A 25,645-nucleotide genomic window follows, 5' to 3' on the forward strand; every position below is an offset into this window, starting at 1 on the left:
GTCTTTCAAGAAACAGCAGGAGGACAACAGGATCCTGAACAACAACTAGACAAGTCAGGAACTAAGCCTACTGTACTTCAGCCAATCAAGTGATTTAGATGCCAAGTAATACCCTGGAGGTCAGGTGTAAAATGTAGTCTAGTGTTTGAGGTGATCATTACACAGTGTGGGTTAAAGTTGGCAGACAACGTCTAACTGTTGCGGAGGATGTGTCAGCCTTCGACCAGGTTCATCTGTGGCTGAGCTACCGAACATCACTGTTTGGTGTAAGGCTACTGCATATATTAGACATGTACAGCCTGATAGGAACCAATTCCATCTATGTAAACAGTCAGGTTTAATGTACAGCCTGATAGGAACCAACTCCATCTATGTAAACAGTCAGGTTTAATGTACAGCCTGATAGGAACCAACTCCATCTATGTAAACAGTCAGGTTTAATGTACAGCCTGATAGGAACCAACTCCATCTATGTAAACAGTCAGGTTTAATGTACAGCCTGATAGGAACCAACTCCATCTATGTAAACAGTCAGGTTTAATGTACAGCCTGATAGGAACCAACTCCATCTATGTAAACAGTCAGGTTTAATGTACAGCCTGATAGGAACCAACTCCATCTATGTAAACAGTCAGGTTTAATGTACAGCCTGATAGGAACCAACTCCATCTATGTAAACAGTCAGGTTTAATGTACAGCCTGATAGGAACCAACTCCATCTATGTAAACAGTCAGGTTTAATGTACAGCCTGATAGGAACCAACTCCATCTATGTAAACAGTCAGGTTTAATGTACAGCCTGATAGGAACCAACTGCATCTATGTAAACAGTCAGGTTTAATGTACAGCCTGATAGGAACCAACTCCATCTATGTAAACAGTCAGGTTTAATGTACAGCCTGATAGGAACCAACTCCATCTATGTAAACAGTCAGGTTTAATGTACAGCCTGATAGGAACCAACTCCATCTATGTAAACAGTCAGGTTTAATGTACAGCCGAGTACAATATTTGAGGTGCTGCCTTGTTTGCATGTTGACAAAAATACAAACAGAAAACATAACAAAACCAAAACTAACATGAACAATTGGACAGACGGAGAAAACAATGAGATCAGCAGTTTCTCTCCCGACCAGAAAAACAATCTGCCACAGAACCGGATGGATTTTCTGCTGAGCTCAATTGACTGAGAAGTTGTCGGAGGTTTGCAATATTGGCTTTCCTCAGCCCAGCGGAACAATTTCCCAAGCCGAGCGAATAGCCAGTCGCTTTCTCCCTCAACTATAAGAGATAGTTAATGAAACAACCTCAACACAATAAAACGGTCAAAGGAACCTGCAGAAAACAACAGCAAAAAGCCTGAACAAGACTGTTAAAGAAATAAACAGGATTTGCTCCGGATGAAATTTACGAGGAGCTCTGACAGAGACGACAGAAGCACAGCCTCTCTCTCCGTCAAGTCAAGGTTAGAGAAGTGATCAATATCACTATCTCAATAAAACAATAACAGGAGATGAAGAGGAGGACAGAGAAGAGGAGGGCAGAGAAGAGGAGGACAGAGAAGAGGAGGACAGAGAAGAGGAGGACAGAGAAGAGGAGGACAGAGAAGAGGAGGACAGAGAAGAGAAGGAGGAGGAGGACAGAGAAGAGGAGGACAGAGAAGAGGAGGACAGAGAAGAGGAGGACAGAGAAGAGGAGGACAGAGAAGAGGAGGACAGAGAAGAGAAGGAGGAGGAGGACAGAGAAGAGGAGGAGGAGGAGGACAGAGAAGAGGAGGACAGAGAAGAGGAGGACAGAGAAGAGGAGGACAGAGAAGAGGAGGACAGAGAAGAGGAGGATGAGGAGGACAGAGAAGAGGAGGACAGAGAAGAGGAGGAGGAGATGAAGGGAGGAGGAGGACAGTAAAGACGAGGAGGAGATGAAGGGAGGAGGAGGAGGACAGAGAAGACGAGGAGGAGATGAAGGGAGGAAGAGGAGGACAGAGAAGAGGAGGAGATGAAGGGAGGAGGAGGAGGACAGAGAAGAGGAGGAGGAGATGAAGGGAGGAGGAGGACAGAGAAGACGAGGAGGAGATGAAGGGAGGAGGAGGACAGAGAAGACGAGGAGGAGATGAAGGGAGGAGGAGGAGGACAGAGAAGATGAGGAGGAGATGAAGGGAGGAGGAGGAGGACAGAGAAGACGAGGAGGAGATGAAGGGAGGAGGAGGACAGAGAAGACGAGGAGGAGATGAAGGGAGGAGGAGGAGGACAGAGAAGACGAGGAGGAGATGAAGGGAGGAGGACAGAGAAGACGAGGAGGAGATGAAGGGAGGAGGAGGACAGAGAAGACGAGGAGGAGATGAAGGGAGGAGGAGGACAGAGAAGACGAGGAGGAGATGAAGGGAGGAGGAGGACAGAGAAGACGAGGAGGAGATGAAGGGAGAAGGAGGAGGACAGAGAAGACGAGGAGGAGATGAAGGGAGGAGGAGGACAGAGAAGACGAGGAGGAGATGAAGGGAGGAGGAGGACAGAGAATAGAAGAAGTGGAGGACAGAGAAGAGGAGGAGATGAAGGGAGGAGGAGGACAGAGAAGAGAAGGAGGAGATGAAGGGAGGAGGAGGAGGAGAGGAGGAGGAAGAGAGGAGGAGGAGGAGAGGAGGAGGAAGAGAGGAGGAGGAGGAGAGGAGGAGGAGGAGAGGAGGACAGAGAAGAGAAGGAAAGTTATAAGGGGGGGAAAGATTTGAGAGTGACGAACCAAATGCCCCAGTGACTCTGTGTGTGTGTGTGTGTGTGTGTGTGTGTGTGTGTGTGTGTGTGTGTGTGTGTGTGTGTGTGTGTTGACAACACATCAGTCAGGTGATTTGGGAGGAGAGTCTTCTCTCCAGGTAACATGCTGTATGGTCCAGTGGGACAATCACTCTCATACCAGATCAATACCACATACGTTTGGCAACCTTCACATCGTAAAGAAAATACATAAATAAATTGAATCGCCACTCGCGCCCCAGACACTAACCAGCCTGATGGATTTCAGAGGGACACCACAGATTAACAGACAGAGAGAGAGAGAGACACACAGACACTAACCAGCCTGATGGATTTCAGAGGGACACCACAGATTAACAGACAGAGAGAGATCCAGACAGACAGACACACACAGAGAGAGAGAGAGAGACACAGACACTAACCAGCCTGATGGATTTCAGAGGGACACCAGAGATTAACAGACAGAGAGAGATCCAGACAGACAGACACAGACAGAGAGAGAGAGAGAGAGAGACACAGACAGAGAGAGAGAGAGAGAGAGAGAGAGAGAGAGAGAGAGAGAGAGAGAGAGAGAGAGAGAGAGATCCAGACAGACACAGACAGAGAGAGACACAGACAGAGAGAGAGAGAGAGAGAGAGAGAGACACACAGACAGAGAGAGAGAGAAAGAGAGAGAGACACAGACAGAGAGAAAGAGAGAGAGACACAGACAGAGAGAAAGAGAGAGAGACACAGACAGAGAGAAAGAGAGAGAGACAGACAGAGAGAAAGAGAGAGACAGACAGAGAGAAAGAGAGAGAGAAAAAGAGAGATCGATAGATATGGTGAGAAAAGGAGAACAGAGAAATAGGGAGAGAAAAATAAAGAAAATGTGTAGTTGTAAAAGTCTGGATTGTAACATGGGTTGTATATGTGAGGGGGTGAGTGACACTTTAATGAAGTCAGGTGGTAACCCAAATCATGTTGTTAAAGGCCAGGTTCTACCCTTCACTGAGAAGCCCATACTCCCACCACGTCTCTTCTCTCTACCCTTCACTGAGAAGCCCATACTCCCACCATGTCTCTTCTCTCTACCCTTCACTGAGAAGCCCATACTCCCACCACGTCTCTTCTCTCTACCCTTTACTGAGAAGCCCATACTCCCACCACGTCTCTTCTCTCTACCCTTCACTGAGAAGCCCATACTCCAGCCATGTCTCGTCTCTCTACCCTTCACTGAGAAGCCCATACTCCCACCACATCTCTTCTCTCTACCCTTCACTGAGAAGCCCATACTCCCACCACATCTCTTCTCTCTACCCTTCACTGAGAAGCCCATACTCCAGCCATGTCTCTTCTCTCAACACCATTCTTATTGTTATACCTACCAGTGTTGGCACGAAGGCCGACAGTAAAGTACAGACAGGCACCTACTTGTACACGGTCCCTCCGTTTCCATGGCCAAGCTGCTCCTGGTATTGTATGTCTTGGCCATTGATCTATAGAGGCACAAACAGAGATCAATACTAATAGGATAGGAGATAGAAGATAGAGATGTCAATGGAGATTTAGAAAGGGAGGGAGGGAGGGAGGGAGGGAGGGAGGGAGGGAGGGAGGGAGGGAGGGAGGGAGGGAGGGAGGGAGGGAGGGAGGGAGGGAGGGAGGGAGAGGGAGAGAGAGAGGGAGAGCGACGGAGAGCGAGAGAGAGAGAGGAATGTTACTGGAGGCCATAAACAAGGAAACAGGCATTCAGGTCATCCCAAGTTCAGAGGGAGAGAGGGAGGGGAGAGAGGGGAGAGAGAGAGGGAGAGGGAGAGAGAGATGTAAAGGGAAAGAGAGAGAGAGGGAAAGAGAGAGCGAGATCAATACAACATTTGCTGTCCAATTTCTAAAAGGACAATGGTGTGTAGGGGGGCGGGTGGGGGAGGAGTGATGGAGAGTTTAATGATGATTTGTTTGCTGTCGTCGTTCCAGTCCTGTGTTGATAAAAGGTGTCAGAACGGGGTAATATAACATGGCCCCGTGTGACACGGAGGGGAGGCTGGGGAAAAGTTTCCTTCTGTCAGACTGATGGGAGGAGGGTAGGGGGTGTGTGTTACAACACACACACACAAACACACACACACACTGCATTTACTAGCCCCCCAAAAAAGAATATACTGCACGGAATAAAAGTATCACAGCCAGGTGTCCATCCAGCCACTATTCTAATATTCACACAAAAAGACATTTCACTGACAGAGGTGTTTCCGTCAAACTGACTTGTTGTGAATATAAACGTTTGTAATGACATTGTGCTTCTAAAAAACACGTCTTCAGATAAAACACAGCAGTTCAATGTGCTCCCATCTCCTCTTAAACTCTACCGATGGTTTTGCTACAAACGTCTTCAGATAAAACACAGCAGTTCAATGTGCTCCCATCTCCGCTTAAACTCTACCGATGGTTTTGCTACAAACGTCTTCAGATAAAACACAGCAGTTCAATGTGCTCCCATCTCCGCTTAAACTCTACCGATGGTTTTGCTACAAACGTCTTCAGATAAAACACAGCAGTTCAATGTGCTCCCATCTCCTCTTAAACTCTACCGATGGTTTTGCTACAAACGTCTTCAGATAAAACACAGCAGTTCAATGTGCTCCCATCTCCGCTTAAACTCTACCGATGGTTTTGCTACAAACGTCTTCAGATAAAACACAGCAGTTCAATGTGCTCCCATCTCCGCTTAAACTCTACCGATGGTTTTGCTACAAACGTCTTCAGATAAAACACAGCAGTTCAATGTGCTCCCATCTCCTCTTAAACTCTACCGATGGTTTTGCTACAAACGTCTTCAGATAAAACACAGCAGTTCAATATGCTCCCATCTCCTCTTAAACTCTACCGATGGTTTTGCTACAAACGTCTTCAGATAAAACACAGCAGTTCAATGTGCTCCCATCTCCTCTTAAACTCTACCGATGGTTTTGCTACAAACGTCTTCAGATAAAACACAGCAGTTCAATGTGCTCCCATCTCCTCTTAAACTCTACCGATGGTTTTGCTACAAACGTCTTCAGATAAAACACAGCAGTTCAATGTGCTCCCATCTCCTCTTAAACTCTACCGATGGTTTTGCTACAAACGTCTTCAGATAAAACACAGCAGTTCAATGTGCTCCCATCTCCTCTTAAACTCTACCGATGGTTTTGCTACAAACGTCTTCAGATAAAACACAGCAGTTCAATGTGCTTCCATCTCCTCTTAAACTCTACCGATGGTTTTGCTACAAACATTTTTAGATAAAGAGCAAACTCGTCCGATCTGGTCTTGGCACATTCTCACATGGCAGATAGAGTGATCTGGTCTTGGCACATTCTCACTTGGCAGATAGAGTGATCTGGTCTTGGCACATTCTCACTTGGCAGATAGAGTGATCTGGTCTTGGCATATTCTCACTTGGCAGATAGAGTGATCTGGTCTTGGCACATTCTCACTTGGCAGATAGAGTGATCTGGTCTTGGCATATTCTCACTTGGCAGATAGAGTGATCTGGTCTTGGCACATTCTCACTTGGCAGATAGAGTGATCTGGTCTTGGCACATTCTCACTTGGCAGATAGAGTGATCTGGTCTTGGCACATTCTCACTTGGCAGATAGAGTGATCTGGTCTTGGCACATTCTCACTTGGCAGATAGAGTGATCTGGTCTTGGCACATTCTCACATGGCAGATAGAGTGATCTGGTCTTGGCACATTCTCACTTGGCAGATAGAGTGATCTGGTCTTGGCACATTCTCACTTGGCAGATAGAGTGATCTGGTCTTGGCACATTCTCACTTGGCAGATAGAGTGATCTGGTCTTGGCACATTCTCACATGGCAGATAGAGTGATCTGGTCTTGGCACATTCTCACATGGCAGATAGAGTGATCTGGTCTTGGCACATTCTCACTTGGCAGATAGAGTGATCTGGTCTTGGCACATTCTCACTTGGCAGATAGAGTGATCTGGTCTTGGCACATTCTCACATGGCAGATAGAGTGATCTGGTCTTGGCACATTCTCACTTGGCAGATAGAGTGATCTGGTCTTGGCACATTCTCACTTGGCAGATAGAGTGATCTGGTCTTGGCACATTCTCACTTGGCAGATAGAGTGATCTGGTCTTGGCATATTCTCACTTGGCAGATAGAGTGATCTGGTCTTGGCATATTCTCACTTGGCAGATAGAGTGATCTGGTCTTGGCATATTCTCACTTGGCAGATAGAGTGATCTGGTCTTGGCACATTCTCACATGGCAGATAGAGTGATCTGGTCTTGGCACATTCTCACTTGGCAGATAGAGTGATCTGGTCTTGGCACATTCTCACTTGGCAGATAGAGTGATCTGGTCTTGGCACATTCTCACTTGGCAGATAGAGTGATCTGGTCTTGGCACATTCTCACATGGCAGATAGAGTGATCTGGTCTTGGCACATTCTCACATGGCAGATAGAGTGATCTGGTCTTGGCACATTCTCACTTGGCAGATAGAGTGATCTGGTCTTGGCACATTCTCACTTGGCAGATAGAGTGATCTGGTCTTGGCACATTCTCACTTGGCAGATAGAGTGATCTGGTCTTGGCATATTCTCACTTGGCAGATAGAGTGATCTGGTCTTGGCATATTCTCACTTGGCAGATAGAGTGATCTGGTCTTGGCATATTCTCACTTGGCAGATAGAGTGATCTGGTCTTGGCATATTCTCACTTGGCAGATAGAGTGATCTGGTCTTGGCACAGCTTCATGATGAGACAAAAGATCATTTTTATTTTTCAAATGGCAGCCAAGCACCATGATAGCCTTCAAATAATATCCCAGATAGGTCTATTTCCTGGAAATGAATATCCTAGTTAGGCCTATTTCCTGGAAATGAATATCCTAGTTAGGCCTATTTCCTGGAAATGAATATCCCAGATAGGCCTATTTCCTGGAAATGAATATCCCAGATAGGCCTATTTCCTGGAAATGAATATCCCAGTTAGGCCTATTTCCTGGAAATGAATATCCTAGTTAGGCCTATTTCCTGGAAATGAATATCCCAGATAGGCCTATTTCCTGGAAATGAATATCCTAGTTAGGCCTATTTCCTGGAAATGAATATCCCAGATAGGTCTATTTCCTGGAAATGAATATCCTAGTTAGGCCTATTTCCTGGAAATGAATATCCCAGATAGGCCTATTTCCTGGAAATTAGCATCAAGCTCATCACCGCACATTCACCACCTTGAGAAGTTCATCATAACTTATTTCACCTGTAGTCAAATAAACACTTCCTGCTTTTCCAGGGTCGTAGCGGGAAAGGACCACACAGCACCACAACATGATGTTGTTCTAGCAATACAGGAGCATCTCCACCAAAATATGAAGCAGAATCTATTTCACCCACTAAAATGATCCGCTCTTGTCCAACGCATTTCGATTTTGTTGACATTTCTGAAATCTTACAGAGAATTATCTTTCTCCATCACATCTGTCGTGAGTGTTTTAATGAAGAGCCTGGTAATTCATACGCATAAAACAGTCCGTTTCCATCAGCTTATTATCTAATCAACCTTATACACACATTCTGCTCTGCTTCAGGACAAAACACACTGAAACAACCCCCGAGCCATCCCAGTTTACCAGCTCTGTTGTGAGTGAGGACACGGGCTCAGTTCCAGCCTTTTTTTATAAAGTCTATAGCCTAATAAAGACACGTCCTCGGCTGGCGTGACCCTTGTCACTTCATCAATACCTACAACAACCCCCCAATCTCCAACACCCTTCCCATTTAAACCCCATGACAGCTATCAGATAAATATTTATATCTCATAACCTGTATTAGATAGAGACATCTGTTTGGGTGGATGGGGTAGGGGCTGGTCCTGGCTAGCAGGCTTGTCAATAGCCTGATTGTGTGGGCAGATGCTTGTTTGTGCTGCTGAGACCAGCATGATATCAAGTCAATGGCCTGCTGTCAAGGTTCATTTTGGCCAGGGGGAAAGGGGCTACACTGGGGGTTAAAAATGACCCAGCACCACCACCACCTACTCCAATTCAGCCCCATTGATTGGGTTACATGGGAGGGGGGTGAGACACTTGTCAGGTGTCAGAGAGAGAGAGAGAGAGAGACAGAGACAGAGACAGAGACAGGGAGAGAGACAGAGACAGAGAGAGAGACAGAGAGAGAGAGACAGAGAGAGAGAGACAGAGAGAGAGAGACAGAGAGAGAGACAGAGAGAGACAGAGAGAGAGAGACAGAGAGAGAGAAAGAGAGAGAGACAGAGACAGAGAGACAGAGAGACAGAGAGACAGAGAGACAGAGACAGAGACAGAGAGAGAGAGAGAGAGAGAGAGAGAGAGAGAGAGAGGATACTTGTCAGGTGTCAGAGACAGAGAGAGAGAGGGAGAGAGCAGGAGGGGGGAGATACTTGTCAGGTGTCAGAGACAGAGACGGAGAGAGCAGGAGGGGGAGATACTTGTCAGGTGTCAGAGACAGAGAGAGCAGGAGGGGGGAGATACTTGTCAGGTGTCAGAGACAGAGACGGAGAGAGCAGGAGGGGGAGATACTTGTCAGGTGTCAGAGACAGAGAGAGCAGGAGGGGGAGATACTTGTCAGGTGTCAGAGACAGAGACAGAGAGAGCGTGTAATGTGTAATGTATGTGTAATGTTTACTGTTAATTTTTGTTGTTTTTCACTTTATATATTCACTTTGTATGTTGTCTACCTCACTTGCTTTGGCAATGTTAACACATGTTTCCCATGCCAATAAAGCCCTTGAATTGAATTGAATTGAATTGAATTGAGAGCAGGAGGGGGGAGATACTTGTCAGGTGTCAGAGACAGAGAGAGAGAGGGAGAGAGGGAGAGAGGGGGTATGGCTCCATTAGACCAATGTGTTACAGGCGACATCGGGGAAGTGGCTGGGCTTAATTGTCTGCTTGACACACTTTGCCTGGCCTTACGTGTGTGAGTGTGTCCTAGGCAACAGCGCTCAGCTAAGACAATGAATATCTATCCAGTAGGTCAGGATAAAGATGTCGACCGGGGCAGGTGGTGAAACAGGAAGTGGGCAGCAGCTTTCAGAGGAAATCAATGACCGGCCACTCACTAACAGGGACATGATGTGTCTTCTATAACAGGACAACACTCACTAACAGGGACATGATGTGTCTTCTATAACAGGACAACAGTCACTAACAGGGACATGATGCGTCTTCTATAACAGGATCTAACAGGGTGCAGACCAAGGCCCTGAGGACAGGGACTAACAGGGTGCAGACCAAGGCCCTGAGGACAGGGACTAACAGGGTACAGACCAAGGCCCTGAGGACAGGGACTAACAGGGTGCAGACCAAGGCCCTGAGGACAGGGACTAACAGGGTGCAGGCCAAGGCCCTGAGGACAGGGACTAACAGGGTGCAGACCAAGGCCCTGAGGACAGGGACTAACAGGGTGCAGACCAAGGCCCTGAGGACAGGGACTAACAGGGTGCAGTCCAAGGCCCTGAGGACAGGGACTAACAGGTTGCAGGCCAAGGCCCTGAGGACAGGGACTAACAGGGTGCAGACCAAGGCCCTGAGGACAGGGACTAACAGGGTGCAGACCAAGGCCCTGAGGACAGGGACTAACAGGGTGCAGACCAAGGCCCTGAGGACAGGGACTAACAGGGTGCAGGCCAAGGCCCTGAGGACAGGGACTAACAGGGTGCAGACCAAGGCCCTGAGGACAGGGACTAACAGGGTGCAGACCAAGGCCCTGAGGACAGGGACTAACAGGGTGCAGTCCAAGGCCCTGAGGACAGGGACTAACAGGTTGCAGGCCAAGGCCCTGAGGACAGGGACTAACAGGGTGCAGGCCATGGCCCTGAGGACAGCCATTGGGGACACGTGTGTGTTAGTTCAGAAGGGGGAGAAATACAATACCTGTCCATTAGTCAAAATCTTCTTTAGCTCTGCGGAGGACTTCTTTAGACTGGGACTGAAAAATGACAACATCTGGATTCAGTCAAAAGACACAGACTACAGAGCAAAGGTGTGATGTCTACACTATAGTCTACAGTACCAGTCAAAAGTCTGGACACACCTGCTCATTCTCAGCTTTTTCTTAATGTTTTCTACATTGTAGAATAACAGTGAAGACATCCAAACTATTAAATATCACATATGGAATCATGCAGTAACCAAAAAAAGAGTGTTCGTCAAAGTAGCCACCCTTTGCCTTGACGACAGCTTTGCACACTCGTGGCATTCTCTCAACCAGCTTCATCTGGAATGCTTTTCCAACAGTCTCGAATGATCCCACATATGCTGAGCACTTGTTGGCTGCTTTTCCTTCACTCTGCAGTCCAACTCATCCCAAACCATCTCAATTGGGTTGAGGTTAGGTGATTGTGGAGGCCAGGTCATCTGATGCAGCACTCCATCACTCTCCTTCTTTCAAATAGCCATTACACAGCCTGGAGGTGTGTTGGGTCATTGTCCTGCTGAAAAACAAATGATAGTCCCACTAAGCGCAAACCAGATGGGATGGCTTATCGCTGCAGAATGCTGTGGTAGCCATGCTGGTTAAGTGTGACTTGAAATCTAAATGAATCAATGACAGTACCACCAGCAAAAGAACATCCACACCATCACACCTCCTCCTCCATGCTTCACAGTGGGAACCACACATGCGGAGATCATCCGTTCACCTACTCTGCATCTCACAAAGACACGGCTGTTGGAAACAAAAATCTCAAATTTGGACTCATCAGACCAAAGGACAGATTTCCACCAGTCTAATGTCCATTGCTCGTGTTTCTTAGCCCAAGCAAGTCTCTTCTTATTGGCGTCCTTTAGTAGTGGTTTCTTTGCCATTTCCGAGGCTGGTAACTCTAATGAACTTATACTCTGGGTCTTCCTTTCCTGTGGCGGTCCTCATCAGAGCCAGTTTCATCATAGCACTTGATAGTTTTTGTGATTGCAATTGAAGAAACTTTCAAAGTTCTTGACATTTTCCAGATTGACTGACCTTCATGTCTTAAAGTAATGACGGACTCTCGTTTCTCTTTGCCTATTTGAGCTGTTCTTGCTAATATGGACTTGGCTACCTTCTGTACACCACCCCTACCTTGTCACAACATAACTGATTGGCTCAAATGCATTAAGGAGGAAAGAAATTGCACAAATGAACTTAACAAGGCACACCTGTTAATTGAAATGCATTCCAGGTGACTTCATGAAGCTGGTTGAGAGAATGCCAAAAATGTGCAAAGCTGTAATTTTTGCACATTTTTGGCATTCTCTCAACCAGCTTCATGAGGTAGTCACCTGGAATGCATTTTAATTAACAGGTGTGCCTTGTTAAGTTCATTTGTGGAATTTCCAAGTCCATAGTATGGCAAGAACAGCTCAAATAAGCAAAGAGAAAGGCAAAGGTAGGCTACTTTGAAGAACGTTTAACATATGATTCCATGTGTTATTTCAGAGTGTTTATGTCTTCACTATTATTCTACAATGTAGAAAATAGAAAAAAATCTATAAAAAAACCTTTGAATGAATAGTTTTGTCCAAACTTGACTGGTACTGTACATAGATACCAAGATATTCAAAAACACTGTCTATCTGAGAAGCACAATCATATATCCATCCACCAACACACTCATTCACCCATCTATCAATCCACCAACACACTCATTCACCCATCTATCCATCCACCAACACACTCATTCACCCATCTATCCATCCACCAACACACTCATTCACCCATCTATCCATCCACCAACACACTCATTCACCCATCTATCCATCCACCAAACACTCATTCACCCATCTATCCATCCATTCACCAAACACTCATTCACCCATCTATCCATCCATTCACCAAACACTCATTCACCCATCTATCCATCCACCAACACACTCATTCACCCATCTATCCATCCACCAACACACTCATTCACCCATCTATCCATCCACCAACACACTCATTCACCCATCTATCCATCCACCAACACACTCATTCACCCATCTATCCATCCACCAAACACTCATTCACCCATCTATCCATCCACCAACACACTCATTCACCCATCTATCCATCCATTCACCAAACACTCATTCACCCATCTATCCATCCACCAACACACTCATTCACCCATCTATCAATCCACCAAACACTCATTCACCCATCTATCCATCCACCAACACACTCATTCACCCATCTATCCATCCACCAACACACTCATTCACCCATCTATCCATCCACCAACACACTCATTCACCCATCTATCCATCCACCAACACACTCATTCACCCATCTATCCATCCACCAACACACTCATTCACCCATCTATCCATCCACCAACACACTCATTCACCCATCTATCCATCCACCAACACACTCATTCACCCATCTATCCATCCACCAAACACCATTCCCCCATCTATCCATCCACCAACACACTCATTCACCCATCCACCAACACACTCATTCACCCATCCACCAACACACTCATTCACCCATCCACCAACACACTCATTCACCAATCTATCAATCCACCAACACACTCATTCACCCATCTATCCATCCACCAAACACTCATTCACCCATCTATCCATCCATTCACCAAACACTCATTCACCCATCTATCCATCCACCAACACACTCATTCACCCATCTATCCATCCACCAACACACTCATTCACCCATCTATCCATCCACCAACACACTCATTCACCCATCTATCCATCCACCAACACACTCATTCACCCATCTATCCATCCACCAACACACTCATTCACCCATCTATCCATCCACCAACACACTCATTCCCCCATCTATCCATCCACCAACACACTCATTCCCCCATCTATCCATCCACCAACACACTCATTCACCCATCCACCAACACACTCATTCACCCATCCACCAACACACTCATTCACCAATCTATCAATCCACCAACACACTCATTCACCAATCTATCAATCCACCAAACACTCATTCACCCATCTATCCATCCATTCACCAAACACTCATTCACCCATCTATCCATCCACCAACACACTCATTCACCCATCTATCCATCCACCAACACACTCATTCACCCATCTATCCATCCACCAACACACTCATTCACCCATCTATCCATCCACCAACACACTCATTCACCCATCTATCCATCCACCAACACACTCATTCCCCCATCTATCCATCCACCAACACACTCATTCCCCATCTATCCATCCACCAACACACTCATTCACCCATCCACCAACACACTCATTCACCCATCCACCAACACACTCATTCACCAACACACTCATTCACCTATCCACCAACACTCATTCACCCATCTATCCATCCACCAACACACTCATTCACCCATCTATCCATCCACCAACACACTCATTCACCCATCTATCCATCCACCAAACACTCATTCACCCATCTATCCATCCACCAACACACTCATTCACCCATCTATCCATCCACCAACACACTCATTCACCCATCTATCAATCCACCAACACACTCATTCACCCATCTATCCATCCACCAACACACTCATTCACCCATCTATCCATCCACCAACACTCATTCACCCATCTATCCATCCACCAAACACTCATTCACCCATCTATCCATCCACCAAACACTCATTCACCCATCTATCAATCCACCAAACACTCATTCACCCATCTATCCATCCACCAAACACTCATTCACCCATCTATCCATCCACCAACACACTCATTCACCCATCTATCCATCCACCAACACACTCATTCACCCATCTATCCATCCACCAACACACTCATTCACCCATCTATCCATCCACCAACACACTCATTCACCCATCTATCCATCCACCAACACACTCATTCACCCATCTATCCATCCACCAACACACTCATTCACCCATCTATCCATCCACCAACACACTCATTCACCCATCTATCCATCCACCAACACACTCATTCCCCCATCTATCCATCCACCAACACACTCATTCACCCATCCACCAACACACTCATTCACCCATCCACCAACACACTCATTCACCCATCCACCAACACACTCATTCACCAATCTATCAATCCACCAACACACTCATTCACCCATCTATCCATCCACCAAACACTCATTCACCCATCTATCCATCCATTCACCAAACACTCATTCACCCATCTATCCATCCACCAACACACTCATTCCCCCATCTATCCATCCACCAACACACTCATTCCCCCATCTATCCATCCACCAACACACTCATTCCCCCATCTATCCATCCACCAACACACTCATTCCCCCATCTATCCATCCACCAACACACTCATTCACCCATCTATCCATCCACCAAACACTCATTCACCCATCTATCCATCCATTCACCAAACACTCATTCGCCCATCTATCCATCACCAACACACTCATTCCCCCATCACACTCATTCACCCATCCACCAACACACTCATTCACCATCCACCAACACACTCATTCACCAATCTATCAATCCACCAACACACTCATTCACCATCTATCAATCCACCAAACACTCATTCACCCATCTATCCATCCATTCACCAAACACTCATTCACCCATCTATCCATCCACCAACACACTCATTCACCCATCTATCCATCCACCAACACACTCATTCACCCATCTATCCATCCACCAACACACTCATTCACCCATCTATCCATCCACCAACACACTCATTCACCCATCTATCCATCCACCAACACACTCATTCCCCCATCTATCCATCCACCAACACACTCATTCACCCATCCACCAACACACTCATTCACCCATCCACCAACACACTCATTCACCCATCCACCAACACACTCATCACCAACACACTCATTCACCTATCCACCAACACTCATTCACCCATCTATCCATCCACCAACACACTCATTCACCCATCTATCCATCCACCAACACACTCATTCACCCATCTATCCATCCACCAAACACTCATTCACCCATCTATCCATCCACCAACACACTCATTCACCCATCTATCCATCCACCAACACACTCATTCACCCATCTATCAATCCACCAAACACTCATTCACCCATCTATCCATCCACCAACACACTCATTCACCCATCTATCCATCCACCAACACACTCATTCACCCATCTATCCATTCACCAAACACTCATTCACCCATCTATCCATCCACCAACACACTCATTCCCCCCCATCTATCCATCCACCAACACACTCATTCCCCCATCTATCCATCCACCAACACACTCATTCCCCCATCTATCCATCCACCAACACACTCATTCCCCCATCTATCCATCCACCAACACACTCATTCACCCATCTATCCATCCACCAAACACTCATTCACCCATCTATCCATCCATTCACCAAACACTCATTCGCCCATCTATCCATCCACCAACACACTCATTCACCCATCTATCCATCCACCAACACACTCTTTCACCCATCTATCCATCCACCAACACACTCATTCACCCATCTATCCATCCACCAACACACTCATTCACCCATCTATCCATCCACCAACACACTCATTCATCCATCTATCCATCCACCAACACACTCATTCCCCCATCTATCCATCCACCAACACACTCATTCCCCCATCACACTCATTCACCCATCCACCAACACACTCATTCACCCATCCACCAACACACTCATTCACCAATCTATCAATCCACCAACACACTCATTCACCAATCTATCAATCCACCAAACACTCATTCACCCATCTATCCATCCATTCACCAAACACTCATTCACCCATCTATCCATCCACCAACACACTCATTCACCCATCTATCCATCCACCAACACACTCATTCACCCATCTATCCATCCACCAACACACTCATTCACCCATCTATCCATCCACCAACACACTCATTCACCCATCTATCCATCCACCAACACACTCATTCCCCCATCTATCCATCCACCAACACACTCATTCACCCATCCACCAACACACTCATTCACCCATCCACCAACACACTCATTCACCAACACACTCATTCACCTATCCACCAACACTCATTCACCCATCTATCCATCCACCAACACACTCATTCACCCATCTATCCATCCACCAACACACTCATTCACCCATCTATCCATCCACCAAACACTCATTCACCCATCTATCCATCCACCAACACACTCATTCACCCATCTATCCATCCACCAACACACTCATTCACCCATCTATCAATCCACCAAACACTCATTCACCCATCTATCCATCCACCAACACACTCATTCACCCATCTATCCATCCACCAACACACTCATTCACCCATCTATCCATCCACCAACACACTCATTCACCCATCTATCAATCCACCAAAACACTCATTCACCCATCTATCCATCCACCAACACACTCATTCACCCATCTATCCATCCACCAACACACTCATTCACCCATCTATCCATCCACCAACACACTCATTCACCCATCTATCCATCCACCAACACACTCATTCACCCATCTATCCATCCACCAACACACTCATTCACCCATCTATCCATCCACCAACACACTCATTCACCCATCTATCCATCCACCAACACACTCATTCACCCATCTATCCATCCACCAACACACTCATTCACCCATCTATCCATCCACCAACATACTCATTCCCCCATCTATCCATCCACCAACACACTCATTCCCCCATCTATCCATCCACCAACACACTCATTCACCCATCCACCAACACACTCATTCACCCATCCACCAACACACTCATTCACCCATCCACCAACACACTCATTCACCAATCTATCAATCCACCAACACACTCATTCACCCATCTATCCATCCATTCACCAAACACTCATTCACCCATCTATCCATCCACCAACACACTCATTCACCCATCTATCCATCCACCAACACACTCATTCACCCATCTATCCATCCACCAACACACTCATTCACCCATCTATCCATCCACCAACACACTCATTCCCCCATCTATCCATCCACCAACACACTCATTCCCCCATCTATCCATCCACCAACACACTCATTCCCCCATCTATCCATCCACCAACACACTCATTCCCCCATCTATCCATCCACCAACACACTCATTCACCCATCTATCCATCCACCAAACACTCATTCACCCATCTATCCATCCATTCACCAAACACTCATTCGCCCATCTATCCATCCACCAACACACTCATTCACCCATCTATCCATCCACCAACACACTCATTCACCCATCTATCCATCCACCAACACACTCATTCACCCATCCACCAACACACTCATACACCCATCCACCAACACACTCATTCACCCATCCACCAACACACTCATTCACCAATCTATCCATCCACCAACACACTCATTCACCCATCTATCAATCCACCAAACACTCATTCACCCATCTATCCATCCATTCACCAAACACTCATTCACCCATCTATCCATCCACCAACACACTCATTCACCCATCTATCCATCCACCAACACACTCATTCACCCATCTATCCATCCACCAACACCACTCATTCACCCATCTATCCATCCACCAACACACTCATTCACCCATCTATCCATCCACCAACACACTCATTCATCACCCAGCTATCCATCCACCACCAACACTCATTCACCCATCTATCCATCCACCACACACTCATTCACCCATCTATCCATCCACCAACACACATCATTCATTCACCCATCTATCCATCCACCAACACACTCATTCACCCATCTATCCATCCACCAACACTCATTCACCCATCTATCCATCCACCACACACTCATTCACCCATCTATCCATCCACCAAACACACTTCATTCACCCATCTATCCATCCACCAACACACTCATTCACACCATCTATATCCATCCACCAACACACTCAGTCCCCATCTACATCCATCCACCAACACACTCTTCACCCATCTATCAATCCACCAACACTCCATTCACCCATCTATCCATCACCAACACACTCATTCACCCATCTATCCATCCACCAACACACTCATTCACCCATCTATCCATCCACAACACACTCATTCACCCATCTATCAATCCACCAACACTCATTCACCCATCTATCCATCCACCAACACACTCATTCACCATCTATCAATCCCCAACACACTCATTCACCCATCTATCCATCCACCAACACACTCATTCATCACCCATCTATCCATCCACCAACACTCATTCACCCATCTATCCATCCACCAAACACATCATTCAACCCCATCTATCCATCCACAAACACTCATTCACCCATCTATCAATCCACCAAAACACTCATTCACGCCATCTATCCATCCACCAACACTCATTCACCCCATCTATCCATCCACCAACACAACTCATTCACCCATCTATCCATCCCCACACACTCATTCACCCATCTATCCATCCACCAACACACTCATTCACCCATCTATCCATCCACCAACACACTCATTCACCCATCTATCCATCCACCAACCACACTCATTCACCCATCTATCCATCCACCAACAACACTCATTCCACCATCTATCCATCCACCAACACACTGCATTCACCCATCTATCCATCCACCAACACACTCATTCACCCATCTATCCATCCACCAACACACTCATTCCCCATCTATTCCATCCACCAACACACTCATTCCCCCATCTATCCATCCACCAACACACTCATTCACCCATCCACCAACACACTCATTCACCCCATCCACCAAACAACACTCATTCACCCATCCACCAACACACTCATTCACCAATCTATCAATCCACCAACACACGCATTCACCCATCTATCCATCCACCAAACACTCATTCACCCACTCATCCATCCATTCACCAAACACTCATTCACCCATCTATCCATCCACCAACACACTCCATTCCCCCATCTATCCATCCACCAACACACTCATTCCCCCATCTATCCATCCACCAACACACTCATTCCCCATCTATCCATCCACCAACACACTCATTCCCCCCATCTATCCATCCACCAACACACTCATTCACCCATCTATCCATCACCAAACACTCATTCACCCATCTAATCCATCCATTCACCCAAACACTCATTCGCCCATCTATCCATCCACCAACACACTCATTCACCCATCTATCCATCCACCAACACACTCATTCACCCATCTATCCATCCACCAACACACTCATTCACCCATCTATCCATCCACCAACACACTCATTCACCCATCTATCCATCCACCAACACACTCATTCCCCCATCTATCCATCCACCAACACACTCATTCCCCCATCACACTCATTCACCCATCCACCAACACACTCATTCACCCATCCACCAACACACTCATTCACCAATCTATCAATCCACCAACACACTCATTCACCAATCTATCAATCCACCAAACACTCATTCACCATCTATCCATCCATTCACCAAACCTCATTCACCCATCTATCCATCCACCAACACACTCATTCACCCATCTATCCATCCACCAACACACTCATTCACCCATCTATCATCCACCAACACACTCATTCAACCCATCTATCCATCCACCAACACACTCATTCACCCATCATCCATCCACCAACACACTCTCATTCCCCCATCTATCCATCCACCCAACACACTCATTCCACATCTATCACACCAACACACTCATTCACCCATCCCCAACACACTCATTCACCCATCCACCAACACACTCATTCACCCATCCACCAACACACTCATTCACCACCACACTCATTCACCTATCCACCAACACCTCATTCACCCATCTATCCATCCACCAACACACTCATTCACCCATCTATCCATCCACCAACACACTCATTCACCCATCTATCCATCACCAAACACTCATTCACCCATCTATCCATCCACCAACACACTCATTCACCCATCTATCCATCCACCAACACACTCATTCACCCATCTATCAATCCACCAAAAACACTCATTCACCCATCTATCCATCCACCACACACTCATTCACCCATCTATCCATCCACCAACACACTCATTCACCCATCTATCCATTCACCAAACACTCATTCACCCATCTATCCATCCACCAACACACTCATTCCCCCATCTATCCATCCACCAACACACTATTCCCCATCTATCCATCCACCAACACACTCATTCCCCATCTATCCATCCACCACACACTCATTCACCATCTATCCATCCACCAACACACTCATTACCATCTACATCACCAAACACTCATTCACCATCTATCATCATTCACCAACACTCATTCGCCATCATTCCATCCACCAACACTACTTCACCCATCTATCCATCCACCAACACACTCCTTTCACCCATCTATCCATCCACAACACACTCATTCACCACCATCTATCCATCCACCAACACACTCATTCACCCATCTATCCATCCACCAACACACTCATTCATCCATCTATCCATCCACCAACACACTCATTCCCCCATCTATCCATCCACCAACACACTCATTCCCCCATCACACTCATTCACCCATCCACCAACACACTCATTCACCCATCCACAACACACTCATTCACCAATCTATCAATCCACCAAAACACTCATTCACATCCATCTATCCTCCATTCACCAAACACTCATTCACCCATCTATCCATCCACAACACACTCATTCACCCATCTATCCATCCACCAACACACTCATTCACCCTCTATCCATCCACCAACACACTCATTCACCCATCTATCCATCCACCAACACACTCATTCAACACCATCTATCCATCCACCACACACTCATTCCCCCATCTATCCATCCACCAACACACTCATTCACCCATCCACCAACACACTCATTCACCCATCCACCACACACTCATTCACCAACACACTCATTCACCTATCCACCAACACTCATTCAGCCATCTATCCATCCACCAACACACTCATTCACCCATTCTATCCATCCACCAACACACTCATTCACCCATCTATCCATCCACCAAACACTCATTCACGCCATCTATCCATCCACCAACACACCATTCACCCATCTATCCATCCAGCCAACACACTCATTACCATCTATCAATCACCAACTCATTCACCCATCTATCATCCACCAACACACTCATTCACCCATCTATCATCACCAACACACTCATTCACCCATCTATCCATCCACCAACACACTCATTCACCCATCTATCAATCCACCAAACACTCATCCACCCATCTATGCCATCCACCACAACACTCATTCACCCATCTATCCATCACCAACACACTCATCACCCATCTATCCATCCACCAACACACTCATTCACCCATCTATCCATCCACCAACACACTCATTCACCCATCTATCCATCCACCAACACAACTCATTCACCCATCTATCCATCCACCACACACACTCATTCACCCATACTATCCATCCACCAACACACTCATTCACCCATCTATCCATCCACCAACACACTCATTCACCCATCTATCCATCCACCAACATAACTCATTCCCCCATCCTATCCATCCACCAACACACCTTCCCCATCTATCCATCCACCACACACTCATTCACCCATCCACCAACACACTCATTCACCCATCCACCAACACACTCATTCACCCATCCACCAACACACTCATTCACCAATCTATCAATCCACCAACACACTCATTCACCCATCTATCCATCCATTCACCAAACACTCATTCACCCATCTATCCATCCACCAACACACTCATTCACCCATCTATCCATCCACCAACACACTCATTCACCCATCTATCCATCCACCAACACACTCATTCAACCCATCTATCCATCCACCAACACACTCATTCCCCCATCTATCCATCCACCAACACACTCATTCCCCCATCTATCCATCCACCAACACACTCATTCCCCCATCTATCCATCCACCAACACACTCATTCCCCCATCTATCCATCCACCAACACACTCATTCACCCATCTATCCATCCACCAAACACTCATTCACCCATCTATCCATCCATTCACCAAACACTCATTCGCCCATCTATCCATCCACCAACACACTCATTCACCCATCTATCCATCCACCAACACACTCATTCACCCATCTATCCATCCACCAACACACTCATTCACCCATCCACCAACACACTCATACACCCATCCACCAACACACTCATACACCCATCCACCAACACACTCATTCACCCATCCACCAACACACTCATTCACCAATCTATCCATCCACCAACACACTCATTCACCCATCTATCAATCCACCAAACACTCATTCACCCATCTATCCATCCATTCACCAAACACTCATTCACCCATCTATCCATCCACCAACACACTCATTCACCCATCTATCCATCCACCAACACACTCATTCACCCATCTATCCATCCACCAACACACTCATTCACCCATCTATCCATCCACCAACAACACTCATTCACCCATCTCTCCATCCACCAACACACTCATTCACCCATCTATCCATCCACAACACACTCATTCACCCATCTATCCATCCACCAAACACTCATTCACCCATCTATCCATCCACCAACACACTCATTCACCCATCTATCCATCCACCAACACACTCATTCACCCATCTATCCATCCACCAACACACTCATTCACCCATCTATCCATCCACCAACAAACTCATTCACCCATCTATCCATCCACCAACACACTCATTCATCCATCTATCCATCGGCATTTCCATACATTCCCCCATCCATGCCTCCTCCATCCACCCCAGGCAGTTGGGCCTTAACCCTCCAGACTCCTCACCTATTGTTGGGCATAGAGCCGATGGCGGCGGGGGAACAGTCATTGGGCCTTGTGTTCACCTGCAGCCAAAAGAGACAGAGACAATAAGTTGGCAAGGCCAACAGCCAGCCAGGCAGGCAGCAAGCACACAGGCCTTCTAATGAACCCATTGACTGACTCAACACAACACAATCTCTCTCTCTTGCTCTCTTTTTCTCTCAGTTCAAACTGAGGGTTAATTGACTTTTGTTAGAGAGAGAGAAAGAGAGAGAGGGAAGGAGTATACGAGAGACAGAGGGAACGAGGGAGACGGAGACAGGGAGAGAGAGAGATAGAGGAGGGAGACAGGGAGAGAGAGAGATAGAGGAGGGAGATAGGGAGAGAGAGAGATAGAGGAGGGAGACAGGGAGACAGGGAGAGAGAGAGATAGAGGAGGGAGACAGGGAGAGAGCGAGGAGAGAGAACGAGGGCGACGGGGAGAGAGTGAGATAGAGGAGAGAGAACGAGGGAGACGGGGAGAGAGAGAGATAGAGGAGGGAGACAGGGAGAGAGAGAGAGAGAGGAGAGAGAACGAGGGAGACAGGGAGAGAGAGAGATAGAGGAGGGAGACAGGGAGAGAGAGAGATAGAGGAGGGAGACAGGGAGAGAGAGAGATAGAGGAGGGAGACCGGGAGAGAGAGAGAGAGAGAGAGGAGAGAGAACGAGGGCGACAGGGAGAGAGCGAGAGGAGAGAGAACGAGGGAGACTGGGAGAGAGAGATAGAGGAGAGAGAACGAGGGAGACGGGGAGAGAGAGATAGAGGAGAGAGAACGAGGGAGACGGGGAGAGAGAGATAGAGGAGAGAGAACGAGGGAGACAGGGAGAGAGAGATAGACTATGGGAGTATGGGAGGAGCATCGATGAAAAAACAGATTGAAAGTACCATCTCTCTAGTAAATGTACTTCTGTCCAGCTCTGCATGGGTATGGTGGGGTTTTTACACCGAAGACCCAGCACACCCGGATTCAACCCAGGTTCAACAGAAACCAGAGGGAAACGGGGTGTTCGTTCTAAAAAAACTTGTTTAATTGGGGTCCACAGGTCACCGTGTTGGGTCCACCAAGGCAGGGATTCTCCCTTTAATTAGTGCCCAGAGAAGACCTCATTTAAATGTACAGTATCTTGTTCCTCATTTTCTAGAGCCAATTCATTTGAGATGAAACATGATCAAAGAGTTTCAACATCATCGATGGAGAAACAAAGATTCCACCTTTAAAGAGATTCCCCATCAAAACATTGTCAACAGGAAGCCTTGACGTAAATGTTAGGTAAAATACAGGTACAAGCGATTTCAGCATTTCAAGGGAAGCCCGGCCCTACGATGAAAACACAACGCAATGTAGTCTTATTACAATGGAACATGGATTTAAGACCTAGAGACACGGTTGTCAGCTTGGTTAACCCATTTAAGACATTGTAATTAGCGGAAGGGTTTCAATAGCTAACATATGAGCAGAACATGAAGATAGAGAGTCCGGGGTGTTTCTGAATGGGGGTTTCTGGGTAATGACTATTTCATGGTCAGGTGAAAAAGCCTTTCCTCCGTGGTGCTGCTTGACTTACTAGGTCTAACCCTGCTCATCTTCAACATCCAATCAGATGTGTGAAAATTGAGGGGACCATGATGCATTGGGGGGCAGCTTAGAATATAATACCCTGCTCTTAGCCGCCCATCACAGAGTAACCAAATGAGTACTGGGAGCTGAATAAGGAGAGAGAGAGAGAAAGAAAGAGAAAGAGAGAGAGAGAAGAGAGAGAAGAGAAAGAGAACGAGAGAATGAGAGAGAATGAGGAAGAGAGAATGAGGAAGAGAGAGAATGAGGAAGAGAGAGAGAGAATGAGGGAGTGAGAGAGAGAGAGAGAATGAGAGAGAGAGAGAGAGAGAGAGAGAGAGAGAGAGAATGAGGAAGAGAGAGAGAGAGAGAATGAGGAAGAGAGAGAGAGAGAATGAGCGGAGAGAGCGAGAGAATGAGGAAGAGAGAGAGAAGAGAATGAGGAAGAGAGAGAGTAGAGAGAGAGAGAGAATGAGAGGAGAGAGAGAGAGAGAGAGAGGAGGAGAAGAGAGAGAGAGAATGAGGA

General features: G+C 46.7%; 1 protein-coding gene across 1 annotated transcript in view; it reads right to left on the minus strand.

Annotated features, from left to right (window-relative positions):
* Window positions 1-23,792, minus strand: part of LOC109886773 (dual specificity mitogen-activated protein kinase kinase 5-like) — a 102,869-nt gene extending 79,077 nt beyond the window's left edge. Inside the window, exons 1-3 of the mRNA XM_031812429.1 lie at window positions 23,549-23,792; window positions 10,652-10,706; window positions 4,158-4,222 (exon numbers count right to left, since the gene is read on the minus strand). Of these exons, the coding sequence (XP_031668289.1) occupies window positions 4,158-4,222; window positions 10,652-10,706; window positions 23,549-23,697 (269 nt within the window). The 5' untranslated portion in view covers window positions 23,698-23,792. The remainder of the gene's footprint in view (window positions 1-4,157; window positions 4,223-10,651; window positions 10,707-23,548) is intronic.
* Between the last annotated feature and the right edge of the window lie 1,853 nt (window positions 23,793-25,645).

The sequence above is a fragment of the Oncorhynchus kisutch genome, unplaced genomic scaffold (assembly GCF_002021735.2).
Source record: "Oncorhynchus kisutch isolate 150728-3 unplaced genomic scaffold, Okis_V2 Okis03b-Okis08b_hom, whole genome shotgun sequence".
Taxonomy (NCBI): Eukaryota; Metazoa; Chordata; class Actinopteri; order Salmoniformes; family Salmonidae; genus Oncorhynchus; species Oncorhynchus kisutch.